We start from the raw sequence: 27,770 nt of genomic DNA on the forward strand, positions 1-27,770 counted from the left end.
TTAGCCAACCCTCCAGAGCCTTAGTTGCACAATCAACAAAATCAGTCCAGTCCTGAGTCTGTGTCTTCTGGGTGTCTCTGAACTTTAACCTGTACTGTTCAGTGGTTAAGCCAAACCCATCTATTAAAACACTCTTCAGGACTTTGTAATTGCTGGCATCCTCATGTCTGACAGTGAGGAGCCTATCCCTCCCTTTCTCTGAAAAGGAGTACCATAAGATTGCTGCCCACTGTTCCTCAGGAACCTGCTGTACCATGCAGGCTCTCTCCAGAGCAGTCATCCATTTGTGGATGTCATCCCCTTCCTGATAGGGGGGCACAATCTTTGTCAGGTTTCTACTATCATAGGACCTGGGTTTCTCTTTAGGAACTTTGCTGCCACCAGTGGCATCTAAGCCACACAATTTTCTTTCTCTTGCTAAAGCAAGTTTAGCTTGAGCCAAGGCTACCTCTTCCCTTTCTATTTGGAGTTGGACAGCCCTCATCCTGGCCCTATGCTCTTTTCTCTGGGAGGAAGTCATTCCTCTTTGAGATTCTCTTGAGGCACTAGAAAGATGAGAGTCCCCTGATAGAGATCTCACCCTCCTGTTGCCTGGGAGAATTTGCTTATGAGATCTAGAGTGGTGCTGGCCCTCTCCATTCCCATGTAGGTCCAGGTTGGCCTGGTTAAGCCTGGCAACCTGTACCTGGTTTCCCCTCTGATCCTGATCTTCAGGCTCTTCTAAATCAGAGCCTTCCTCTTCCTCTTCCTCCACTACTTCATCTGGAAGATCCTCATTCTCAGGGGAGTTTATCCCTTCACCTGATTCTAAGGGAGCCTGGCTCACCTTATCTAGGTCATCCTTTTCTAGGAGAGCTACTAGGGAAGGAATGGTAGGGCCTCTGCCCTTTTTTAGCCCTCTGGCTGTGCACAAGGCACTCAGGTCTTTGTGGCTAAGGTTGTCATATCTGGATGTTGTCCCTATAGGATCAACTATTACAGGAGCAGAGCCTGAGGCTCTACCTGTATCAGACATGACTGCTAGTGAGGTGTAAGTGATGCACTTACCTACACTAAGTGGTTTCCTACTGTACCTTGCTAGTGAGTTGTAGTCAGGGTGTGCTAATCCCTTTAATCTACAACTACTAAGTTCAGTAGAACTTAATATGCTAAGCTTTTGATTTATATGTACCTAGAGGTACTTGATGTGATCTTTCAATTTGATAAAGATTGCAATGGTAAAACAAACAGCAAGCTCAAATCCGCACCGCTGCACACCAATGTGAGAAGTTGGCCTGATATGTAGTGTTTCCAATTCTGGAACCACTGGGTATCAGTCCAAACAAACCCCAAAGATGTCAGGTTGTAAGTCAACCTTGTTAGACAAGCTATCCTAGTGGTAGCATGGACTAAGCAGCCTTAAAGGCTTAACTTAAGAGGTCGTGTTAAGCGAGCTGTTTTACAACATACAATCCTGTAATCAAATGAAAGGACACCACACAAGTATATATTATAAAAATATATGTATTTATTTCTAAATTACTCCCCAGTACTCTTTATGAGGAAAGGGGCACAAGCGTTAAATCAAAAGCACTGTTACACATATAAAGTTGCACAATTATGGATGAGGGCGGGTGGCCACTCAGACCATATACTAAAAAAGTGGTATAAGTAACACTTATCGAACAATGGTTAGGCCTAGGGCCTAGAGATTCGCTGGGAGCAGTCAGGACTAGCAATGATGAAGTCGGGAGTAGCCCACAGGAGACGGGTGCAGCACGGAAAGTGCGGCGCGCACCAATGCACTGTCAATGGTGCGTAAAAGTCAGTTAAAGTGAATTAAAAGATACTTCTGCTGAACCTAGGAACACAAAACTTTAGACACAGACCCTAGAGGTGTGTACCAGTGTATAGACACCGGCGTTGCAATGTTACCTCACCCACAGGCCGTGGGTGCACAGGGTCGAAGTGGCGTCGAGTTTTGACACACAGGCTCTTGGTGCTTGAAGCTGTTGCAGCTGCAGGCGAGGTGAAGCAGAAGTGTCCGGTGGATCCAAGGGTGGATCTGAAGTGGTGAAGACCTGAAAGCAGAGGGGACAATGTTCAAAGTCACTGACCAGTGACCACCATGGAACCAGATTGGAACCAGGCAAAGTCGGGTGCAAACAGGTGATCAGGGGTTGCTTCTCTCTGCAGCCACGTGGACACGAAGAGGTCAAGGACGTCCAGGAGTCGATCACGAGCTGTCCCTCGAAGGCTCTAGCTGATGGCGGTGTCGACAACTCGATTGAAGCAAACAAGCCTTGGCTAACGCAAGCCACGGGGAAAGTGAAAAAGGCTTATTACTCGGACCAGCAAGGTCAGAGCGGGTACTCCTTTCTACAGGAGCGAGGGCAGGTCTGGAGCAACCAGACCCACAGTGTAAATCGTAGGTTTCGTCGCCAAGATGGCCGCTGACCACATGACAAGCGGCCGGGATGGCGAGTCGAGTGGCAAAAAGCAAAAGGGCCCCACGCAGATCGTGGAGATGCTGGAGGGCTGATCTTTAATGCAAATGTTGCTCGGTTATGGGGCTTCTCAAACCTCAAAGCACAGAGTCGAGGGTGCCTCGGGTGCTGCGCAGTCAGCGTCTCGGGGGTCTTTCAAGATGGCCACTCCCACGTCTCTCGGTGCCTCCACGGGTCCCTTCTTTGCAGGGACTGTGGATCGGGCTGGGAGAAGTCTGGGAAGCTGGGTCTTGTCAGGCTCTGCACTCGGGCTCCGGCGGGAGGCGGCGGCAAAGCAGACGTTGAGGTGCTGGGTGATGCCTGTGTTCACAGGGTGGCCCCTCCTAGGCCACAAGGGAAATGCTCTTCAGTCTTCTATCATCAGAATGTCGAAGTCCAGTCTTCTTCTTAGTTTAAAGTTGATTTCAGGATGATCTGAGTTGCATTGGCACTGCTCCCCCTCTTATTCCAATCTGAGGGGTGGATCTCCTGCTAGGTCCCTCCCCTATGGGTGGGACCAGGAAGGGGGGTGGTTACACCCCCTTTCCTTTGTCCAGGTCTCACTGGAGCTGGGGCTGGGCTGCCCCAGAACCGGTTTGACCGGATTATGCAAGGGGAAGCCTTGTGCTCCCCAGGCACTGTCTGGTTTCATTCAAACCTCCCTGCTACAATCCACTATCTCCTGTCTGGGGTGGTGTCACACCTCCCTGTGACAGGAAATCCTTTGTCCAGGCCTCCTCTGCTGAGTTTCGGTCAGCAGCAGGAGGTCAGACATGTGTCTGTGGCAGAAGCATCCATTTTGTGGATCTGAGGCTCTTTTAAAAATCAACCGCGTTTTAGCAAAAGTAACATGTCGTCCCCTCTAGAGGGGTGGAATGCTACCCCCGTCGCCAGGACTGGCAAGGGGGTAGTATTCCAAATCGTATGACACCTTACACGACATGTTTTGATAAAGCCAAACCAAAGTTGACATATAACCGCGAGGATTATAATGCACTTAATAGTATATGGTTTGGCATTATCCCGGAACAGCTAAGGGAATTGGTCCCGACAGCTGCAGACAGGCTCAGCTCATGCTAGAGCACCATCTCACATTAAACATCGCACTCTGCCTTCAGGATTGTTAAGGCCTGCCATAGGAGTGGCTCACAGGTTTATATGTGTCCAGATAGGTTTAGATATAGGCATACTATATCTAAGCAAGGGGTGATTACACCACCTTGCCCCAGCTGAGTGATCAGCCAGTTGTGTCAATTTTAGATAGCCAGTCAGGGGTGGCAAAAGATATGCTGCAGCCCCTGGTAGGCCTTGGATGCACCTATGCCCTGGGCACCTATAGTGCTCTGTACAGGGGCTGATAAGGTGACCCAAGCCAATCTAGTTATGCACCTAGGGTACATGGAATCCATTTTACAGAGAGAGCAGATAGCCTGGGGCCCTGATTAGCAGGGAACCAGGCCAACTAAGTCGAAAACCAGCTAAACACAAGGCAAAAAATCTGGGGTAACCATAGTCAGGTAGCCACCTTCCTACACCCCCCCTCCCCCGAGAGCAGCAGGCTTGCGACCCAGGTGTCCAGAAACATGTCTGGTGATGGCAGCTGGCGAGCAGCCACTCAGCCAGGACTCTAGTGTTAGATTGTTTTTCGGAGGGTAGGTGCCCTCTGTGTGCATTTTTTTTTTAATCTCACACTGACGTCAGAGTGGGTTTAATGTGCTGAGAAGTTTGATACCAAACTTCTTTGTTTTCAAAGCAGCCCTTATGGTTCTGTGGTGTTTATAATGACAGACTCCCAGCCCCATATAGCCTTAATGGCAGCTCTGCACTTACAGGACTAACACTGTAGAGGTACAGATCTCATGCACCTGCACCCTCAACACTGGTATAGTGCACCCAGCTAGAGGGGTGGCTTATCTATGCCAGGGCAGTGGGTTGTAGGCATGGCACACAGTGCCATGCCAACTCTTCACTTTGTTCTGCACCAAAACACACAGCCTGCAAAGGCAGTGTGTGTGTAAAGGTGCAGGGCCTCTAAGGGTGGCACACAAAGTCACAATGCCTGAGTACCTGTGGTACCATTTACCAGGGACTGACCTGTGGCCAGAGAGTGCCAATTGGGTTGGTTCTTCAGTGCAGTTTTAGGGAAGAACATAGGCCCTGGGTACCTAATTGGCAGGAGCCCAGGGCACACTCCAAGTACATCAGCAGTTCAGCAAAAAGTGGGGGCAATGATGCAGAAAGAGGCCACTTTCCCACACTGGCTGCCATAGTGCAGCTGAGGGTGTTCTGAGAGTGCATCTCATTTTGGTATAGTATATACAGAGCCAGCCTTCTCCTGCCCTCCAGACAGGCCTACTCCTGATCAGTGTAGGACCTAGTTGAGAGGAAGGAGGCTTCCAGTTTGGGATAGCTGCTCCGCACCACAAGAAGCAGAACACACCAAATTCTTCCAATTCTACCCTCCTCTACTCTGATTCTGGTGGACCACGTCCACCGTTCTATGTCAGTGCAGGGGTCAGCATTGCTTGCCTCTCTTTTAGGATTACTCTGAATGCTGGATGCATAACTTGTGTGCCTTTTGCATTAAACTATGAGCAGGAGGTACAACCCCAGCTCACCATCTTGCCAGATATTGATTTATAGGCCTGGAGTTTCTTTTGGGAAGGAAAAAAAGAAAGCCGACTTCTGGCTCCATCTATCATTTTTAGTTCAGTGCTATTGCAAGCTGGACTGGCAGTCTTTTGCCAAGAATGAAACCCTCTAAAAGCTGCATTAACATGACCTAAACACTGGCACGATAACCATCATATCATTAAAGTGCAATAAGAATTTTAAATAGAAACAGATAGCAGCATCACAGTTTGTAGGATCAGTTATATCAGTCTTGTTAATAAATATGGTTTGGACTGGTTTCTCCTTGAATTTCTGTGTGTATTGTTGACACGTACCAGGCAGAGCTGTGGCCCCACGTTCAAAGGCACAGCAGTAGAGAGCTCGGCTGCTAGATTTCGTAATTTGTTGCACAATGGCACACCGCTTATCTGCAACCCTATCTGGTGAGAGCTCAAAGGTCCCGATTGCTTGTTGTGCAGCGTCGTGCTGATGTCTGTAATTTGCTCATTGACCTTTTATGTCATTCTCCAACTTCCCTGCTATTTGGGGAGGGGAAGACCGCATGGGTCAGTGCACTGCTATTTCTTTTTTTAGGAATCTAATGAGATCCTGGTGAATTATTTATGTATTGTAATAACTGCTCCTTTGAAACATACTGAATTTAGAGAAACCTTTTTCACACGTCCATGATACTGTTAAAACACATTTTCACCCTGTATGTGCTCAGGTCCTGTGCTCCTGGCTGAGCAACAATCCTAATTATGAAGAAATAACTAAGTGGTACCTGGGATGGAAGTCCATGTTCTCTGACCAAGTGCTGGCCCACCCGACCATCAAAGAGAAGTTCAACGAGGCCCTTGATATCATGAACCGGGCAGTTGCTACCAGTGTGGGTGAGTGCAATGCCTATTGTTTCCGTACAACAGAACAAAAATCCAAGGAAAATATAGAATTTGGTAATTGAATAGTATTTCAGATGAGGTTTGTGGGCACATTCAATGTTATTCATAGGAAAATATAGAATTTGGTAATTGAATAGTATTTCAGATGAGGTTTGTGGGCACATTCAATGTTATTCATAGCAACTGATCTTGAGCGCTGACCTTCATCGTCCTCAGCACTGTATAATTTTGCGGTTATTTATTATTTATATTGTGGCATACATAAGCATTGAGACCACGTTATTTTAACCTCTTAATATTGTTGAATTGCTATTTTTACTCCGTTAAAGATCGTTTGACAAAATGCGGGTGGAGTGGATTGCCTTAAAACTCGAAGTCAAATAAACTGATATGATTTTAAGATAGTTCGTCCTCTCCAATATTGATTTACATTCCGATACTTGTGTGTAGTGGAAAATGCCAAAACTATAAAAGAGGCAGGACACTTTGTGAGCAGCTCACACTTAACATGCAGGTACTCTGTAAGTGGCTGTACTTTTCCATCCTTAAAGATAAGACATTAGCTTGAGAGGAAGGGTAAATCGAAGGACACATTAGCGGCATTCAAGCTGGCAGGAGTGCCTGGTGATAGAACTTCTGTTTGACAGAATTAGAGGACATATGTTCCTCAGTGGTCCGCATGGTATTCTAAATGTGTTTTCCTTGGAGGTTGCGGAAACAGCAACTTGTTCCTCTAAGTGATGCTGACTTTGTTATTTCCTCGAATGTAAAAATGAGAGAGGCGTTCATCCTGAGAGAAACAAAAAAGCAAACCTGAGAGAAATGAAACAGCAAAGGGTGTTAAACTTGTGTTCATCTCATCCACTGATATTTACTGTGACCCACTTTCCCGTCCAACTTGTTTTTTTTGTTGTTTTTTTACTGTTCCGCTACAGACTGGGTCTGTAGGTAGAGGTCTCTCTCATGTACTGGAACAATAGCTGTTCCCCCATGAGTACGACAAGTTAAAACAAGGCTCCCAGTCTACTGCAGCAGACTGGAAGGGCAGTTTAAAACGGCTAACTAGACTTTGCCATTTAAAGTAATTACAAACCCCAAACCTCCCTTTTTAATGTAGGTTAGTCACCCCTATGGCATGCACAACCAGCCCTAAGGCAGGGTACTGATTGTTAGAAAGCAGAACCTGTATTTTTACATGTTTCAGCAATAAAAAACCCAAATTGTTGTTTTAGCTGTGGAAAGAGTAGTCGCCCCATTGTCATGGCACCCAAGCCCTTTTATCTTGTAAATGGTTCTACTAATGTTGGTACTATTTGGTATCAATAGAATCAGTACATTAAATCCAATTTAAAGAGAGTATATCCAATATAATGTCATTGGTGGGCAAAGTATAACTTTAGTAGTAGCTACTTTAGTTGCCCAAGGTTTCCAGTGCCCTTTTAGTATTGTACTCACGTCTGTCCTGCAGGCAGATTTCTTCCCTCCTGGTGAGAAGAGCTAATGACTCCCAGGAAAAGTAAAAATAGAGGCCTGCCCCTGGAGTAGGTGTTCCACACCCAGGCAGGACGCCACATGGGTGTTAGCTCAAAAGGAGCGCTTTGAAGGTGGACCCACCATTGAAAGTCAAATGGTGTACACTTGGGAGAGTAGTTACTCTATTGTTTAGGTAGACAGGCTGGCGCTATGGACAGCAGAGGAGAAGCCGGTTGTTGAACCCTTTTTCCCTGGGCATGTGTCGCCTTTGTAGCCACACCTCCTGGGTGGGCTAGGGAGCTCGAAGTGTCGAGGTAGCGGTCTCGCCATGTTGCGAGTGGGCAGAATGGTGCATCCTGGGATAGCCATAGCAAGATGCCGCACAGTCCTGGAAAGTGGTCATCAGGAGGGAGGAAACCTGGTAGCCCATTGTCTGCCATCCGCAACCTACCCTGAAGGCATTTTCTGAAAATAAATAGGTCACCTCTGGGGCCAAGAACTCCGATATCGACCGACTTGGAAAAAGGACCAGAAGAGGCTTGCCCTGCTGCACAGAGGGAAATGCAAAGGGAGGCATCACCATTGCAAACTGCACCTGCTGCATTTGTTGGCTCGTAAAGGTGGAGACTGTGCCTACTGTGTCTTGCACTTGGAGAAGCTGTCCCCAGAGCATAGTCAAGCCAAGAGAGTCCAAGGGCCAGCTGACTGGCCTTCGTTTGCAGCAGAGGGACACAACGGCCGAAGAAGCCCGCTGAGGCTAGTTGATAGCCCAAGTCCTAAAGCCGCTACTATCACTGCTGTGCAGCACCTAGGACCAAGACCTGAAGCACAAAGTTGAACCTTAGATTTCTGAACACAGGGGTGCTGTCGGAGAGTGTCTGGGAACGTCAAAAGGCGAGTTATCGACCCAGGAAGGATTGACCTGTGACCGCGACACTGAGTGATTGTCAGTCCACTTGTGACTGGACTACATCCAGACTGGATAGGACTTCGTGGGATGTTGACCCTGCAAACAAGACCCGCTCACCATCTCCGTAGACCAAGGTATCGCTACAGGAAGACTCCAGTCGACCGCATCACATCCTTGGAGCATCCATCATCCCTTGCATCTGGACACCTTCATATGAATCCATTGCAACTCAGATAAGTGCCTGGAACTGCTGAAAGACTGCTTCTTCTGTGAAGGTAACTGTTCTTAAGGTCTTTGCTGGTCCCCTGGTTGGCTCTCTGCCGGAGTTGGTCATCCCAAGTACTTCTACCTGACCGCATTGCCACTAATACCATGTTTACTTTGAGAAGGTTTCCAAGTGTCACATTTGTTGAATTTGCCAATGCTTGTTCGTGGTTTAGTGAAAACGCTTTGAATTTTTACTTCTTTTAAAATCCAGATCTCCGGAACTCTCTGATGTACCTTTTTTGTTCTAGTGTCTAAATTCCTATGAAAATACAGTCTGTTTTTATGAACTGGTGTCTTAATTTCTTGAGTGATGTGTTGTTTTTTTTCTTTAATTATTCTAGTGTTGTTTAAATGCTGTAGACTTGTACCTTTGTTTAAGCCTTGCTGCTCAGTTCTACATCTGCGCAGGGTTGAGCTGAAGGTTTGGCAGCATACCTAAGGGTCCTTAAGGGGTTGGTAAGTGGATTACACACACAGGCTGCACTGCCACACTATATGATACACCCCATTACCTTACGCTGCCAAATCATATCCCCTCTGAACAGGAACAAAAGCAACATCAGGCCTCTTTCAGCCTTGTTACGGCTCATGAATGAGGTACAGCTGAAGTCCAGTGACCACAGGACCACATCTGGACACATGCGTCGTAATTAGGGCATCTCCTTAAGAAAAAATGCAAAACTTATGAGTAGAATACTTGATTTAAACAGAGCCACTGGTAATCGCTCTGGGTTGTATTCCATTCTGTCATTTATTTATTTGTCATACCAAAGACGCAAATTATAGGGCTTTGTGCTAGGTTTGTTAACACTTGAGGCACAGGATTGAAATTAATAATATGAAAGGGTTTTTGTGCTACGACTATGTAAATTGAGAGATAGTTTAAATTGACCATTTTAGAGTGGTAGACCTATTTTAGCTGTTCTGATATTTGAGCACCATATATTTTATAGTTAACCTTCTGGTTTTGTTTCTAGTCGCCATAGAATTTTAATTACTTGATAGCAGCCTCCCATTCAGCTATTTTACTCTCGAGCAGGCGAATTGTATCATAATAGAGTGCTCCAAGCTGTGTGAATTGTCATTTTAAATGTTAAAAATTAAATAGACCTTTTATGACGTATTTGGCCATAATAGTTAGATTTAAATTATCATTACCAATATCTAATGTTAGTCTATACTTTGTCTAGGACTCTGAAATAGGAAAACGGGTGGTGTTGGCATTAACTGTATGCACAGCTTATGTTTATGCCTTAGTTCTGGGAAGAAGCCACTTAACCCCTTAGTTGCTACCGTCGGCCAACGGCCATCGCGAGCACTACCTCTGTAGTGCTGCGCATGTCCATTGGCCAACGCGGCCCCGCCCACGCAATAGAACGCCCACAGCGGGGCGGATTTTGCGCCGCACCAAAGAGGTTAATAAAGGGCTGCCTACAGGGGTGTAGGCTTAAATTAGTCATGAGGAGTCTTTCTTTACTACTGCACGTCGTACACAGAGTAGTGTGCATATTTAGTCTGTATTGTTATAAACACTCCAGGCCTTATCACCTTTTATTGGAGCAACAAAAACATGCTCAAGAGTATAGCCAATGGTGCAGTACATAAGGAAACATACAGAAAAGAACAGGTCCGTGTTAGGCCAGACAAGTAGGCAGGCATGGAAGATTGTCATTGTTTTCTAACCGATAAATGTTGAATGACAACCTAGGTAGTATAATCCTGGCGCACACATGAATAGTAGTGTTTAACGTGAGAGTTTCATCGCTGGTATAATGAGGCATCACCAGACAACATGCTACGAAAAGCACTAGAAATACAAACAATCTGTGCTGTGCTCCTAAAATAAAGGATCTGGAGTTGTTCTTTGCAGTCACAAGCAATGATGTATTTCGTCATGAACACAGAAGTCAGTGTTTTTTTCATAGTTTAAAAAGCAGAATTGAGGGGGTGTCTTTCCACAGTAAGAAAAGGAGTTTAAAGGATGTGCCTTTTCATGGGTACAAAGGCACAATCCTAATTTAGTATCGCATCAACACCTTGCAATCAGAATCTCGTAGTCCGAAATATCATTTGACAGAATTATTCTGTACTAAATGTTATATATAAAAGTATTAGCCCGTTGGGTTTAGGTTTTCTAGGTGGAGTGGTGTGGCTCACTGGTTAGAGGCGGCAGACCTGAGAGCAGAGGACGGCCCGGGACCAGGGTTCGATTCCCGGCGCAGCAGGTTTCTGGACCAGGGTCAGCGGACTTGATAATTCTCTCGCCTCGGTGCCCACTTTGATCAGCGGCAACTCTGGGCATTAGCTTGCCTCATCTTCACTAACGGCCCCACCAGACCGCTGGGGATGCCTGGTCTCACCCTGGAGATACCCATTAAGGGACCATCTCTCAGGGAAGCCAGGAAGGGTTTCGCAGCGGTTGAAGCGCCTTGGGACCCTCCGGGTAAGTAGTGCGCTATATAAATGCCTATACATTTTCTGGTATTTCCTCCTCTGGGGGATATTTTTGTAAACAATATTTGAACATTGTCAGGCGATATTCTAGCACTACAAAGTCACCATCTGGACTGAGGTACAGCTACATGCTGACACATACACCTGCATTTGCCATCTCCGCTCCTGTTGGAAATTTGCCCTTACTTCATGGTGATTCTTAATTTTTGGGCTTTTTGTTGAACCCTGTCTTGCTGCATATAGGGCTCTCACTAGTTAGCAGGGGTTCAGTACACAGAGTGCTTGTGCTCCTCCTTTCAGCATGGTAAAATTGGTATAATCCATATTGGCATATGTAATGCACCTATAAGTTCCTAGTATATGGTACCCACAGTGTCCGCAGGGCCTGTAAGTCAAAGTCCCCAGTTGACTGCTGCACTCATTGTGCCACCAACTGCAGGGACAATGCAAACATGGCTGAAGGCCTGCTACCAGTAGCTCGGCTGTGCAGGTTAAAACTGCAAATGTTGTCTGTTAAAATAACCCATTTGGCAGGCCTAAACCCACTTTTTAAATATTAATAACTCACTTCTGATAGGCCTTACTGCCCATCGAGGCAAAGTGTATGGAATTAGAGAGTAGAGCATGTAAATTCCTAGTACTCAGCGCCAAGAAACCGCCGGTATACGTGCGCTTTAAAAGTGCTTTTAAACTCAAACTCAAACTCAAACTCAATGTTTCATGTTAACTGTCCCTGGAGTAAAACTATTTTTAGGTTTGTACCAGGCTTGGCTGTTACATATGCAAACACGTGGATTCAATGTTAAAATCGAATCCTGTTCCCTGGGTGATGGGACTAGTTAGATAAATAAATAAAGAACGATTTTTATTAGTAGTTAGCAATCCAATTTAAACTTGAAGTTTGATTTGTTCTAAATATTAGGCCTAGGCGGTAAGTTTCGTTCCGTTCGCGGAATTTGGGTAATTTCACATTCCGCAGAGAACGTGAAATTGTCCAGAATTCTGCGTTCCGTAACTTTGCAAAATATTTTGCTTGTTCGCGAGATATTTCCCCCCGAGCACACAAACGGCTATTGCAAACTGGAGTTCTGGACTTTTTGGTTCCGTCCAGAGGTGTCAGGGAACAACACCCAAAGACCCCGGAGTTCCACCTGCCTTGGTGCGCAAATGAACAGAAACACGGGCTTCTCGATGGTGGCGTCAAAGACCAAAGGTTTATTACTGCAGGGACACAGAAGTCATAGATACTACACACGGTCAGTACCCAGGAGCCTGTTCGATTTGTACATTGAGGGTTGCTCCTTATATACCAAAATTTATGCTCTAGGCAAATATTTCACATGTCGGTACACTCCCAAACCTTTGTGTCTCTAAACAATAAATATTTGGCGTTACACAGGAACTGTCGATAATATCTGATACCAAACATCACGAAGAGGGGTTCCCACTAGTCCATCACAATCCCTTGTCAATATTGCATTCAAGAGCCGGACCGCCTCATCGTAAAGTTCGTTACCTCCCCCTAATAAAGGCCCAGAAGGAAAGGAGCAGAGCCAGGTGCAAAAGATAGGAAAGCGGGATAAGAGATGTTTGTGGGTTGTAAATGGGCAAGGCTACCGGCTTCGGCCGCCTAATCATGATCGGGACAATGGACACGAGAACCAGTTCAGGTGGGCTGGCCTCGGGCAGAGGAGGCAGCCTTTGTCGAGTCATGCAGCTTCAGTGTGATCTGGTTTAAGGTGTACGTGTCATGTAAGAGGTGAATCTCCGGTTAGGACTACGTGTCCTTAATCAAAGTGGAGTGAATGAAGTGATCAGAGGCTATTGCATATGTGAGGGCAAGGAAACACAAAATGGCGGCCATGATCTAAGATGTATGCCATGGGTAGATCAGAAATGTGTTCATAACAGGAGTGCTCTTGCTCGTAACGTAGCGAAAACACCAGGATATGCTAAATGGATCATTTGCGGTTCGCTGATACTAATGTTATGTATTTCCGACAAACTTGAAAACACGGGTTCAAGTCATCACGGAACCGTCACGGAACCTCAGACCCTCCTTTTGCCCTTACATAGGCAATTACTCAATCTATGTCTGAATCTAGTTCTATGCTCATCAGGTCAGTGACATGCTGTTGTATCATCATCCTTTCTCGTGCCTTTTCTCCAAATGCAGGTGGTTTCCTAAAACAGGTTGCAGCACAAAGACTACACAGAGCAGGACCACACTGGATAATCAGACAACATGAGAATAGGAATACTAAGATGATACCAATGACCAGTAGAACCTTCCATCCCCACGCTGAGATCAGAGTCCAAACCCACTCCATAAAGGACCAGTTTCCCTCATCTACATGTATGGAATCGGAAATTTTGTGTAACTTAGAGATCGCCTCGTAAACTGTTGGAGCATTATTAGGAATGAAGACACAGCAGCTCGATTGGATCATTCTGCATACCCCACCTCGGTCTGCAAGGATAACATCTAGAACCATACGGTTCTGCAATGTCATGAGCCTATCCGCCTGAAGCTCAGCTGTCAGATTGCTAAGGGCACCAGCAGTTTCAGTAATAGTAGATTCAACTACCCGTGTTAGCTGACGTATGTTTCTACTATTGGCCATAGGCCCCCAGAACGGAAGGAAGCCTTTGAAGAAGTCTCCAGCTTCCTGACCAGCGGTATCTTTCTCACTAAAAACACCTCTAGCTACTCTTGTTCTGTAATAATCCGGTGAAGCAGTGTATGTTGGAGGCAACAATCGAGCAATATAGCATGAACCTGAGAAGTCAGCAGGCAACCATGTATAAGCTCTGTCTTGACAGATGAAGTAGGTACCCCTAGCAGTAAGGAAGGCAGGGGAAGAGTTAGCCGGAAACACATAAGTCTCTACGCACTCACTTCTCCCTAGCTGAGCTCTCGGATTTCTCCCGTTACCTTGCAAACAGACCTGACCTCGGTGAGGTACGACCCAGATTGGAGTTGAGCTTTTACGCTTACTTTCTCCTAAACTAAGGCGATACTCTGAAGTATTCCAACTTAAATATACTCGCAATTCGTCTCTAGGGTAAGATGGAGTATTATTGACGTCTTTGATCATGTCAATAATTCCCTGGACTAAAGCTTTGTTGGCAGAGTTATATTTAGTGGAGCGTGGTGGACGTGGAGGATAGGTTTCAAGGGCATAAGCAAAAATGGTTTGAAGGGCCTGAAATGATCCATTGTAGCTAAAAGGTAAAACCAGATAGGGAATACCTTTATCCATGGTGTGAGGTATTAAGCCACACACCCAGCAGTCTGTAGTGTTAACTACCAGTTGGTGTTGGTGTAAGAGCTGTACAAAAGTGTTGTTGATGAATTCTGAGCGTCGAGCTTGCTCATGTTCTGGAAATGAGTGAAAAGAGTGTATAGAAGAAACAGTAGAAATGGCTGGATCAAGGGGAGGCACTGTAGAAACTGGCACAAAAATCAAGTTTATGCTAAAGACAATTCCACCCACCAATGTTGCTAAAACAATCAAAAATGTAATGGCACACTGCATCAAGAAACATTTGCTGTGAAGAATTCTATTTAGTCTGTTTCTGCGAACGTAAATCACATTCTTTCGTTGCAGCGCAGGAAGTTCCATCTTCTACAATCCGCTCGCGACCACTGATGATGTGTACGTAGATGAAAATGCCTCTGTCAGCCCTGGGAGTTCCCAAAACTAACAGAAAGATCGACCTTGTGTCAGACCCCTGCAAATTCAAACTAGGCACACAGCCACGACCCTACGGCTACCCAGACGGCAAGGCAATTTAAAAAACAATAAACAATAGCAAACTTCCTGGCTGAAAAGCAAAAAGTTCAATGTATATGTGTATCCAAAGCACAATATGCAGTTGCCTGCTTTATTAGTTCGTTTTATAGCTTCTAAGATTGTATCTTTTCTTTGCTGGTACTGTTGGATCGGAAAATAGTGTATCACTAGCAGCTGTTGCAGAGTTTACGCTCGCAGATGGCAAAGTTTCTTTTGATGCTGGAGACAAATGTTCAATGTTCAAAACAGTCTTTTCAGGAGGAGAATCACGTTTCAAAGTGTCAGAAATCAAATTGGCATCGCTGAAAGGGACAAATTTTGGAGTTAATTCAGATTCGGAGGCACCAATTCCCTTCTTCACCCAGTCGTCGTAGGGCAGCGGCAGTGGAACACGCTTTACGTGGGAAGCGTGGATCCAGTTCTTCCGGCCAGCAACACGTACAGCTGTTCTCGTTGCCAGCAGGATCTGGAAGGGGCCGATGTAGCGAGGCTGAAGATTCTTTGTCCTCGCGAAGTTCCGGACCACTATGAAGTCACCCGGTTTCAGTTGATGCCCTGGACTCTCCGGAGGCTTTGGCAAAGCATCAAAAACCTGTTGATGAATAAGACTTAATTTAGCAGTCAAGTCGTAAAGGTAGTCTATCAACATAGGATATTCAATGGAGCAAAATTGTTTAGGCCTTGGCACACCCCAGACATTTGCCGGGCGGCCAAAAACAATCTCATATGGAGAAAGCCCTATTCTAGAATGCACTGTTGCTCTCGTTGATAACAAGGCCAAAGGAAGTGCGTCTGGCCAAGCCAAACCTGTGGATGCTTGTATTTTGGCTATTTTAAGCTTGAGGGTGCCATTATAACCCTCCACTAGACCAGCTGACTGGGGATGGTTCGCACTATGAAATTTTTGTTTCAATCCTAGACCAGCACACACACTCTGCATAACTTTCCCTATAAACTCACTTCCGTTATCTGACCATACAATCCGTGGCATTCCAAATCTAGGGAAATATTCCTTGAGAAGAATTTTGGCAGTGGATAGAGCAGTATTGTCCTTTAGTGGGTATGCTTCTATCCACCTGGAAAAAGCACAAACCACCACTAAGACGTATTTTAAATTGTTGCAGCGTTCCATGTGAATGAAGTCTAACTGAATCACTTCAAATGGACAGGAAGGAGGAGCGAAATGACCAGCTGGAGTTGGAGTTCCCTTGCCAGGATTATGCATCAAGCACACCATACAGTTTTTCACTACTCTCTCTGCACACTTACTGATTCCCTCATTCTTCCAAACCGGAGCTAACATCTTACATATCCCTTTAGAACTTATGTGCGCCACTCCATGCGCCATCGTTACTACTGCAAGCACATACGCATCAGGTAACATCCAACGCTGCTGTTCTGTCAAATCGATCCAACATCCATTCGAGTCCAATTTGCCCGTACTTTCTCTCCATACGCGTTTCTCTTCCTCAGTCGCTTCTTTCTGAATCTCTTTCACACTTTCCATAGTGTCTTCACACATCCCAGACTCAGCAATCCATCTTGCAGACGTAGCAACATACATTCTACTCATCATGTCTCTAGCTGTCTGTTTAGCTGTTTCATCAGCAAAGGCATTTCCCCGACCAACATCATCCGTGATTGCTTTATGAGCACTGCACTTCACAATCGCAACTTCAGTCGGCAAGGTTAAAGATTCTAACAAGTCGTTAACTAGCTGACCATGTTGAATCTTAGTCCCATGGGACGTAATGAAACCTCTTTCTCTCCACAACCGGCCAAAACTATGGGCCACGCCAAATGCGTACTGACTATCTGTGAACACATTCACTCTCTTTCCCTCAGCTAAAACACACGCTCTCGTAAGAGCTATTAATTCTGCAGCTTGGGCAGAATTCTGACTCACTCTTGCAGTCTCCACGATCGTCTTCAAAGTCGTCACCGCGTAAGCAGCAGTCACATCACCATTCTCCAATTTAAAACATGACCCGTCCACATACAGCGTACCATCCGGGTCGGATAGGGGAGTATCTTTAAGGTCAATTCGTCCTTTTGTCTCTTCTTCCGTTTTAAAATAACAGTCATGTGGCTCGGAATCACTCGACTCTAGATCAGTCGGCAACAGTGTCGCTGGATTCAATACATTGCATCTTTTGATCTGAATATGACTCGCTAATAACGTCAGCTCGTAACCAGATAATCTCGCACTAGTAAGGTGTTGTGTCTTCGTTCGGTTCATGAGTGTATCCACTGCATGAGGAACCATGACCACTAGCATATTGTTCATCACCAAACCAGCAGATTGTCGAATGGAAGCCGCAGCTGCCGCTGTAGCCCTCAAACAACTAGGCAATGCTCTAGCTACCGGATCTAATGTTGATGAGAAATACGCACAAGGGCGTTGTTTATCACCAAACTTCTGTGTCAGGACACTCAACGCGCAACCTTCTCTTTCGTGAACGTAGAGCGTGAATGGCTTACTGTAATCAGGTGTGCCCAATACAGGAGCTGAACACAATGCTTTTCGTAATTCAGTAAAACTCTCTTGACATTCATCAGACCATGGCACCGGACTCGGAACATTTTTCCCAGTCAAAGCTACCAGTGGCTTTGCCAAAAGTGAAAAATTTGGGATCCATTGCCTACAGTAGGAGGTAATACCTAGAAAGGCACGTACTTCCTTCTGTGTGCGTGGAACACTCATTTGCGTAATTGCTTTTACTCTTTCTGGGGTCAACTTCCTTCCCTCCTTTGACAAGAGATGACCTAAGTAGGTTACTTCTTGGCAGCAGTATTGCATTTTGGAAGGTGACACCTTATGATTCAAATTAGACAAATGATGCAATAGTGAAATTGTAGCTGCCTTGCAAGTTTCCTTGGCATCGGCAGCCACCAAAAGATCATCTACGTACTGTACTAGGGCAGAACCTGGAGGAAGGACAAAAGAATCCAACTGACTTTTTAAAGCTTGACTGTAAATGGATGGACTTTCACAGTAGCCTTGTGGAGCGCGTTTAAATCTGAAACTGCGACCTCCTAGACAGAAGCCAAAAATATCTCTGCTTTCCTCGGCTATCGGAATGCTGAAAAAGGCATTCTTCAAGTCGATGACTGAGAACCAATTGGCTGTAGCGGGAATCAATGTTAACAAGGCAGTAATGTCTGGCACTACAGGAAACTGCGGAATTACAATCTTATTAACTTCTCTAAGGTCTATGACAAACCTATAGACTGGAGGCTTTGTAGGATCAGTTCGTTTCAAGATCGGTAATACAGGACTATTACAAATATTTCCTCGCGTTTCTTCAACCACACCTTTTTTAATCAAATCTTGCACAATCAGTAAAAGTGCACGTTCTCCTTCACTCGATATTTTATATTGGGGAATTCTTGGAAATTTTACATTCGCTTTCAAAGTTACTACATATGGTGGAATTTCCAAAAGGCCTACATCATTGGGACCAGTCGCCCAAAGAGAATCTGGGAGTGAACGTAGCTCCGGCGGGAGTGCGTCCATTGACAAGTACATCGGAGAGGTGAGTCTTTTACCCAAAGTAAGCTGTACTCCTTCCGGAGAACAGTACAATGTCGCATATAGTCGTTTTAACAAATCTAAACCAAGCAGATTTTCATTACAACCTGTCGTCAAAATCAAGGGTGCTTTCAATTGACACGGTCCAACAGAAATAGACAAAGGACCAGATATCGGGTTGTACACAGGGGCGCCTGAAAAACCTACGGAAACATTTGTTGAGCCAGACAAAGGTGCGCCAGGGAGTTTCGCATGAATTATAGAACTTTTCGCGGCACCAGTATCCAACAGAAACGGTTCGACTACACCTGATGTTGCTACTGCGACATAAGGCCCACTCTGATCCACTGGAACTGATACTACTCCCTCTCTCTGTCCATGGCTGTCCTAGTACCCATTTTGTTGAAAACCCTCTTCAACTTCACAATAATCCTCAACAAGATATTGCTGAGATCTATTCTGTTGAGCTGACTGTACATTTCGTTGATCAAAGTGATTAGAAGGACGATCATTCGTTTGCGGAGGCATAGCACCTCGTCCTCGTCCTCTAGAATTTTGTGCATAACCACCACGACCTCTCTGAGCTGCTGCCGCATTATTTTGCGCTAAAATTTGACAATCATTTTTATAGTGACCCTCTTTCTTACAGTACGCACACTGATTCCATTGATATTGAGGTCTTGATGTACTATAATCTGTCCTTTGGTATGAGTTCTGCTGCGTATTAGTCTGGTTCGCGCGAGGCGGATACGCCTGCTGTAAAAGAACTTTAGTTTTTAAATCTTTCGTTTTCTTCTCTGATTTTTCCTTTTCCTCTTTATCCCTATTTTCGTAGTACTGCGCAGTCGCAAGTATTTGCGCTGTCGTAGATACAGCCCACGCACTTTCTGAATCCTTTAATTTATTGCATAATTCAGGTAACAAATTATGCACAAATTTATCGACAAACAATCTCTGTCCTCCTTCAGTGCTCATATCCTGACCACTATGGTCTACAAAAGTCTCTTCGAACCTCGTGAAGAAGTCGGAGACACTTTCGTCTTTCTTCTGCTTGCATGCGGATAATTTATCCCAATTAACACGCAATGCAGGCATCAAAGTCTTCATTAAATCTATTATTCTACCTGGCAGATTAGCAATCAAAGGTTCGGGTTTCGCACCACCTATTTGTTGAGCATCTGCTGCAGTGATAGCTGCCCAATCACCACCTAAAGCAGCTTGATGATCCTCTCTACGAATTTTAGCCCATACTGGTTGTGGAACTACATTACCAAACAACATATCAATGTCGGCTAAGTTCATTATACAAGCCTCAACTGTCTGTGTCAATTCCTTGTAATATCCGGTTGGATTCTTACGTGGATCTGGTAAGGCCTGTTTCACTGCTAACACTTCTGCTCGCTTCCATGGAATATGTATCCATACTCTTTGGAACTGTGCTGGAGTGGCCACAATACCAGCAACCGCATCAGCTTGCACAGCTTCGCGCCAAATTGGAGGAACCTCCCTCATAGGATATTGGCGACTTAGCTTCATTCTACCTTTCTCTAAATCTCTCGGTGAACGAAGAGATGGATCATTCCTAAAACTTAAAATAAGTTCCATCGCTTCTTTTATATTATCACCCACTATCATTCCTGCAGCAAACTCTTTTTGCACCTTAATTAAATCCTCCAAGTCTGATTCAACATCATCTTCCTCTATTTCCTCACGTAACAACGAGCACATCTCATCAAAAACGTATCGTTGCGTTGGTTCTTTCCACTGCATAAATGTATCTAATACATCTCTCGTACTATATCTTCTAACTTTCGTAATCCATCTGAGAGCCGTGGAGTCTAAAACTCCCCGTTCCTCAGTACTTGGAAGCTGACTCCGTCTCTGAACAGAGTCAGGAGTAGGAGTCTTAATCAAGGTTTTATATATAGGAGACAGCATATTAGTAACAGAATCAGTGATTCTTCGACGAACAGAAAGTGGAGTTAGTACACTCGCAGACATAGAGAATGCAGTAGAGGTAGGAATAGATGACGAAACAGTAGGAGTATCGAGGAAAATAGTTTGAGGACCAATAGGTACAGTGGTAGGTATAGGAGCGGGCAGTGCGGAAAGAGGAGGAGCTGTAGGAACATTTACATTCACCACAGGAGGTACAGGAACTTGATTCTGAGGAACAAGAACACCAGGTTGTCCAGCAACCGGCAATTGAACATTCGGTACAAGTTGAGTCGCAGCACCTTGTGCGTACGGTGGAGGTGAACGTAACAGATAGGACAACAGAGGATCGTTTTCGGGATCCTCCAGTATCTTAGCTGTTTTCGATGGCAAGGCAGGGTAGCACTTGTCAATCGCTAAGTTATGCTCTCTAATTGCTACATCTATAGCCTTTTCGCACTCATTATTTTGCAGTTGTTTAGTTGCTTGCTCTAGAGTTAACTCCTCTTGCTCTTTTTGTTCTTTCTTCAACCTTTTTATTTCTCTCTGTTTGGATTCTTTTCGCCAATAACGGAAAGAATCAAACATTGCCGGCCGGGCTTTCTTCCTAAACAATTTCGCTTCTAAATTATCAAGGATCTCGGGTTCAAAACTACCATGTAGTGGCCAACTAAGGACACCATCCTTCTTACAATAACGGACCCATATCTCATTATAAGTTATAGGACCCACACCATACTTACAATATAGGTCATAAAGGGGAGTCCCAATCGGAGGAACCAGACAAGAATCCTCTAATTGTGAGTCACTGTTGCAACTAAAACAAGACAACATTTTCCGACTTACCATTCTCAGTCTGGAACACAAAACAAACAAACACGGAACAAATTGTGCACTTGAACCAAGAACTTAGGCCTACCAAAAACGAACTGATGTATCGATACCCAAACTGAACCAAATAGATTATCGTAACCAGAACAACTAGTGATAATCTTACGAAACCAAACCAAACCAAGAACCGATCAAGGATTTAACAATCCTCACAAAGTAACCAGCTAGCTATCACTAAATACTTAACTGAGGCACTGAAGACGTCACCAAGGAGAAACCCGTCACGTTTCGCTGTACTAAGACTGCACCACTTCGGGTCCAAGACAGGGCGACGGTCAAGGCAACGGCCCACTGCAGCCGTCCTGAACGGGAACCCTCGTGGAAGAGAACTTCAGGGCCACTTTTGCGATATGCCGGGATCGATGAAGTGGGGCGCCTCCCTCAGGAATCTTCACACGAAGCTTCTCGAACTCTTCGGGCTTTTGGACCGGTACCGAATGACGTCGCCCCACGTTGGGCGCCAATTGGAGTTCTGGACTTTTTGGTTCCGTCCAGAGGTGTCAGGGAACAACACCCAAAGACCCCGGAGTTCCACCTGCCTTGGTGCGCAAATGAACAGAAACACGGGCTTCTCGATGGTGGCGTCAAAGACCAAAGGTTTATTACTGCAGGGACACAGAAGTCATAGATACTACACACGGTCAGTACCCAGGAGCCTGTTCGATTTGTACATTGAGGGTTGCTCCTTATATACCAAAATTTATGCTCTAGGCAAATATTTCACATGTCGGTACACTCCCAAACCTTTGTGTCTCTAAACAATAAATATTTGGCGTTACACAGGAACTGTCGATAATATCTGATACCAAACATCACGAAGAGGGGTTCCCACTAGTCCATCACAATCCCTTGTCAATATTGCATTCAAGAGCCGGACCGCCTCATCGTAAAGTTCGTTACCTCCCCCTAATAAAGGCCCAGAAGGAAAGGAGCAGAGCCAGGTGCAAAAGATAGGAAAGCGGGATAAGAGATGTTTGTGGGTTGTAAATGGGCAAGGCTACCGGCTTCGGCCGCCTAATCATGATCGGGACAATGGACACGAGAACCAGTTCAGGTGGGCTGGCCTCGGGCAGAGGAGGCAGCCTTTGTCGAGTCATGCAGCTTCAGTGTGATCTGGTTTAAGGTGTACGTGTCATGTAAGAGGTGAATCTCCGGTTAGGACTACGTGTCCTTAATCAAAGTGGAGTGAATGAAGTGATCAGAGGCTATTGCATATGTGAGGGCAAGGAAACACAAAATGGCGGCCATGATCTAAGATGTATGCCATGGGTAGATCAGAAATGTGTTCATAACAGGAGTGCTCTTGCTCGTAACGTAGCGAAAACACCAGGATATGCTAAATGGATCATTTGCGGTTCGCTGATACTAATGTTATGTATTTCCGACAAACTTGAAAACACGGGTTCAAGTCATCACGGAACCGTCACGGAACCTCAAAACAGTAAAAAAGCATAGCGAACAAGCAATTCCGCATGTTCGCGGAATTTCTGCGTGTTCGCAGAGATATTTTACAGTTTCTCGGAGATTTGCGTAACGCGATTACGCAAAATCCGCCCACCCCTACTAAATATTAGGGACAAGTAACTTTAAAAATATACCTTGGCACTACCTGAACTCCCTGGAACCAAATCTGCATTTTGTTCTCCCACTTAGGGCAGCCAATCATTTTTTATTTCAATAGATGTGCATGAGGTGCGAAATTGCTCCCAGGAGCAAAACAATAGGCTGACATGTATGGGCAGAGATGACCCCCCTGACACAGACCGAATATCCAAAGGGGGGCTGGGAGGATCCTTCTTAACAGTAAAGTGTCAAGTCTTTCTTGACTGTTACATCATGCTTGACAGTTTTCCTGGGGGTTTTCATAAGACACTTACGACACTTCAAAAAGGCATCCGATATCGTAGGCAAATGTTAGGTGACAGTCCTTCCGTTGTCTGGTCACCCAGGCCGGTTTCAATCGCAGTGGGCCTCCTTTGACATGATAGTGTCACAGCCTCTTTGACAGGTCTGCTGCCTTTCCATATATTATTGAAGCATGCTTCAAAGGAGGGAACCAGAATATTTTGTGTGCCTCCACTATGGGGTTACTAAAAGCTCGACTATGATTTTACCAGTCTTCTGGCACTGGGTTTGTTGGGGCTTCAGGGACTGCCTTAAGCTGGATTTTAGTGTTAGATGTGAGAAGACACCAGGACTTCCATAGTACACTTACTGGCTCTTAGAGCCCATGTTTGCGTATGACCAAAGAGTTTATCCATCTAGAAAATACTCAAAGTAGGTAGGGTTAGCCCTGGGGAGATTTACCCAATTAGTTAGGGCGTCCCCAGGCGTCATTCCCACCCACTAGCTTAAACGTGGCACCTGCAGGCACCCAATTCAGAACACTCCTGGACCTGTGGCAGATCAGTAGAGGACTCTACCTACTGCCTGATACGACCTTAAAAGACTTGACCTGCTCTCCCTCTTGTACCCAGCAGAAAGAAGTGGACTCCATAGGTCATAAGGCTTGGCCGCCTGTTAAAGCTACAGGGACGCAACAAGGGTCAACAGGCCTTTTACCGCAGCTGCCAAATTGACAAGTGGCAACTGATTGGACGGGTCCTGGACTCTCCTGTTAGCCTCTGCCGGCCATCCTGTGAGTCTCCAAGTGCCTTCACTGAGGTCCTGGGGGGCTTTAGAAGTGCACTCCAGTAGTGATTTAAAGTCTCAAAGCAAAATCTCTCAGCAGGTCTAACCTGGTTAGTGTATTCAACCCGCACTCCTTTGCCGTTGGCATCAAATTCTGCCTAGATCCTATTTTACCATAACCATTCACTATCATTGGCACTTGGTGCTTCGTGGTCCTATTTCTGCTACTACTAATTCTAAAACTTAAAAAATGTGTATTTCCAATTCCACTTATTGGATTGATGTCATTTTGTTGTCATTATTTATTATAGCCTAAAAGCCTGGCTCGCTCTAATGTTTAACAAGGAAGCTGGCCTTTAATGGCCGGTAAGGACTGCTTGGTATTAGAACATTAGACATTAGAACATTCTGTCCCTAGAGAGCACAATGTTCTAATTAGTAAAAACAAAGGCCTCTCGGAGTCCAAGAGTGTTTAAATCCCCCCGGGCTCAGAGAGGCCTTTGTTCACAGCAGCAGCTGGAAAGGTATATGACATTGGACTGTTGCTCTCGGGGTACTACCAGCCAGTAGAAGCCTGGAGCACTCCATCTGCAATGGAGTGCTCAACATTCCAATGTTCTAATAATGAATTCTCTTTTTTGATTTAATTTTGGGATTTTTATTGTTTTGCATTTTGACTTTTTTACTATTTTTAGTGCTGCATACATAATTTACACATTACCTTGAAGTTTAGCCTTTCTGTTCTGTGCCATAGCTATCAGGAGGTTTGGTTTTGGTTAATGTAGTCACTTTAGTGGTTCACTCTGAAAAAATTGTAATTATTACATGAGATGGGTTCTTAACCCTGCTCAACTAGAACCCAAGTTCTTACAGCTTCACTAAATTCTAGGTTCCCATTGAGATAACCACTAGATTAAAGAAATATTTAATTTTGAGAACAGAGAGGACAGTTTTATTGAAAGAGGGGAAGTTGTAGACAAAAAAGCCCAGTGATGTATTAGGTTTGCTGCATGTGTTGCTGTAGAGTCGATGCTGCGTATACTTCTTCATCTTGTGACAGGGGATGTGAATGCTACTTGTTTGTGGTAAAGTTAAACAAATTTGGAAGTGTCTTGGTGCAGCCACTCAGATTACATCTTTTTCTGTTATAGTTAAATTATTATTTCTGCAGATGGTGTTGGTTCAGTAAAGATACAGCTCTTATAATTCTCATTTATTAATGTACTAGGAATTTGCAGATGCGCCGTACTGTTTCTGTTCCCAGAAGAGCTTTCTTTGCCCTTTAGATTAGATGGCCCACATCACTACATTTATTCAGTAATTTGTTAAACTGGTTAGTCAACTAGAAAGGTTTTGTTTACTTTTTCTGACACTCTTGTATGTTTTGCCCCCACATAAGGTGCCTACATGCAGCCGGGTGCCCGGGAGAATATCGCCTATCTGACGCACACCGAGAGGTGGAAAGACTTCCAGTATGAAGCCATGCAGGAGCGCAGAGATGCCAAAACTATTGCCCAGCGTGGCATCGGAGTCACACCAAGCGCAGTACCAATGAATTTCAAGGACCTCATCCAGACCAAGGCCGAGGGCAAACAACTCTACACCTTTGGACGCATTGTCATTTACATACACCGAGGAGTCATATTTGTCCAGGGCGAAAAAACTTGGGTGCCTACATCCCTGCAGAGTTTGATAGACATGGCCAAGTAACCCTGCTGTACTGATACTACCCACACCTCTGAGTCTTGTTTCCATTGGTGGACTAAATTTGTTTCCGAAACACTCAGCTTCCAGATGACTTTTAATTTTTTTTTCAGTTTAATAAAGTTTTATTTTGTTTAAGAAAGAGTACAGCATAATATAACAGTATACAAAAAATCAGAACCAATGTGAAAAGACAAGGAGAAGGAGATGAAGAGGAGAAGAGGTTCAGATAATGTGAGAAAAGGAAGAGAGGGGAAGAAGAAAGTAGGAGGAGAAAAGAAAAGAAAAAGAAAGGGAGAGAGAAAAGAAGGAAAGGTTAGGAAGGGGAGGGGGATGATAAGAAGTTAGAAAAAGGAAGCCAGATAAGATCGGATTTGATTTTTGAGATGACAGAGGAAGAAGAAGCAATTCTCATCGCTAAACGTTTTTTTAGGCTCCCAATCTGATATTTTAGACTTACATTCATATAATGCTAAACTATTTGATCTTTTCATTGCAACTGCTTTTAAAGTAATTTTGTCCTGTTGGAAGGATAATACTAAACTGTCTGTTCATACATGGTGGAATTTCATATGTGATGAGCATAGAATTGCAGATGACTTTTAATTTAACCCCTAAGTTTTCCAAACTATTTTTTTTACTACTTGGCACTTTCAGACCCTGCCCTACCTCCTATCCACCACTGAATACGTATTGCCTTGGAACCACTTCCTAATTCAAGTTTACGTGGTACTTCTTGGAGGCTCTCATTTTCTGGCTAATGTATTTTTTGTCAGCACCCTCTAGTTTGTTTTGTCATTTGGAAGGCGCTTTGCCACTGCATACTCTAAACATGTGGTGTCACTCTTTTGCAATGGCAACTCAATACACCTTCCTTTTCTCCTCCGAGCATCTGGAATAAGTATGGTCCCTGGAACTGGTTAGCAGAGCCGCTGTGGGCCAGTGACAGTGACGATGAGATGACCCCTTCAAAGGGACCGATATAACCATGATCTTTGGAACAGTCCAGCCACAGACCAGCAGGTTAATAGCTGTGCGTGCCAACATTCAAAACATTTGGTGCGGTACAAAACTAAGTCACGCTTTAAGGCAGAACTTGTTACTGCTGCACTTTCGAAGATAGCTATCTGTAAAATACTGAGCCAATGTCAATAAAAGATAAGAAAGCAAACTTGGTTCTCTGACCTGTTCTGCATTCTCTTTCTACAGGGAGAACATATGATGATCTGAATGTTAAACCTAGGTGGGAGCTCTGCAGTGCTGGTACACGCTGGCCAACCCCAATCCAGAATGGTAAATGTTAAATTTTTGCGCTGTCATTGTTTCGCTTTCCAGGACATATTGTATGCTCCAGATGGTTTTACGTTTACTTTCATACTAGTTTGCAGGAACAACAATAGAAATACCATTTAAATAAATAAAAATAAACTCTTTACTATTGAAATCTTGGTTTTGAGCATGTAATCGAGGATATTTACGGTGTTTAGTTTTGCTCAAAATGAACTGATCCTCTTCGTTTGGATTGATTTTTATGGTAGCCTCAGTGAGACTTTTAGCATATTTTAGAAGTTTGGGGGTTCCAGTCTGGACACAATTCATAGACTACAGCTGCCGTGCAACCACAGGACAATACTTCATGTCAGTTATTTACTGATTCTCAGTAGTTGATGTTCACTTCCTCCACTACAGGGTTTCCTGTGCCCCTAAGGCACCTCTCTCTAAAAATACACCGCAGCACGACCTACGCAGCAGCTTTCAGATTTGTGTAGAGAGGGAGTGGACAGGGTGCATAGCTCAGCCTTTGGGCACATTACTACCTCAAGTGACCATGCAGGAACTGATGTCATGAGAGTAGTGACATCACATGAAGCAAACACTGAAGCACCCTCTCAACAGATAAATAGTGAGTGTTAGACCTGACATCATTGGCCTGAGTCTCTCCTCCATTTTTTCTGTTTGCCTCCTCTGTTTACGATGTTTTTGCTGGTATATCGCTTTGGGCACTGTGCCACTGCTGATCAGCGCCGCAGTGCAAGTGCTCCCTATGTTAAATTACTGTATTGATTGAGTTCCATGTTTGGCTTATTTGGTTTACTTTCAGTCCCTAGTCTAGTGAACGAGGAGTGCCAGGGCTTGTAAATACAAATGCCGCTAGTGGGATGTCCCTGGTCTCGCTAGGAGACATGGAAATGGTCC

General features: G+C 44.8%; 1 protein-coding gene across 1 annotated transcript; it reads left to right on the plus strand.

Moving 5' to 3' along the window:
* Window positions 1-5,719: 5,719 nt before the first annotated feature.
* Window positions 5,720-25,848, plus strand: LOC147729274 (tuftelin-interacting protein 11-like). The gene is made up of 2 exons (XM_086959901.1): window positions 5,720-5,971; window positions 25,270-25,848. Exons 1-2 carry the CDS (start codon window positions 5,878-5,880, stop codon window positions 25,578-25,580), a joined length of 405 nt encoding a protein of 134 aa, XP_086816027.1. The 5' UTR covers window positions 5,720-5,877; the 3' UTR covers window positions 25,581-25,848.
* The last annotated feature ends 1,922 nt before the right edge of the window (window positions 25,849-27,770 follow it).

This window comes from Lissotriton vulgaris, chromosome 2_2 (genome assembly GCF_964263255.1).
Source record: "Lissotriton vulgaris chromosome 2_2, aLisVul1.2, whole genome shotgun sequence".
Classification (NCBI taxonomy): Eukaryota; Metazoa; Chordata; class Amphibia; order Caudata; family Salamandridae; genus Lissotriton; species Lissotriton vulgaris.

Bases quoted from the DNA above. Each gene is read 5' to 3' on its own strand.
- LOC147729274 (XM_086959901.1), top strand. From the start codon at position 5,878: ATGTTCTCTGACCAAGTGCTGGCCCACCCGACCATCAAAGAGAAGTTC. The intron at 5,972-25,269 runs GTGAGTGCAATG...CCCCCACATAAG, and splicing joins GGCAGTTGCTACCAGTGTGG to GTGCCTACATGCAGCCGGGT.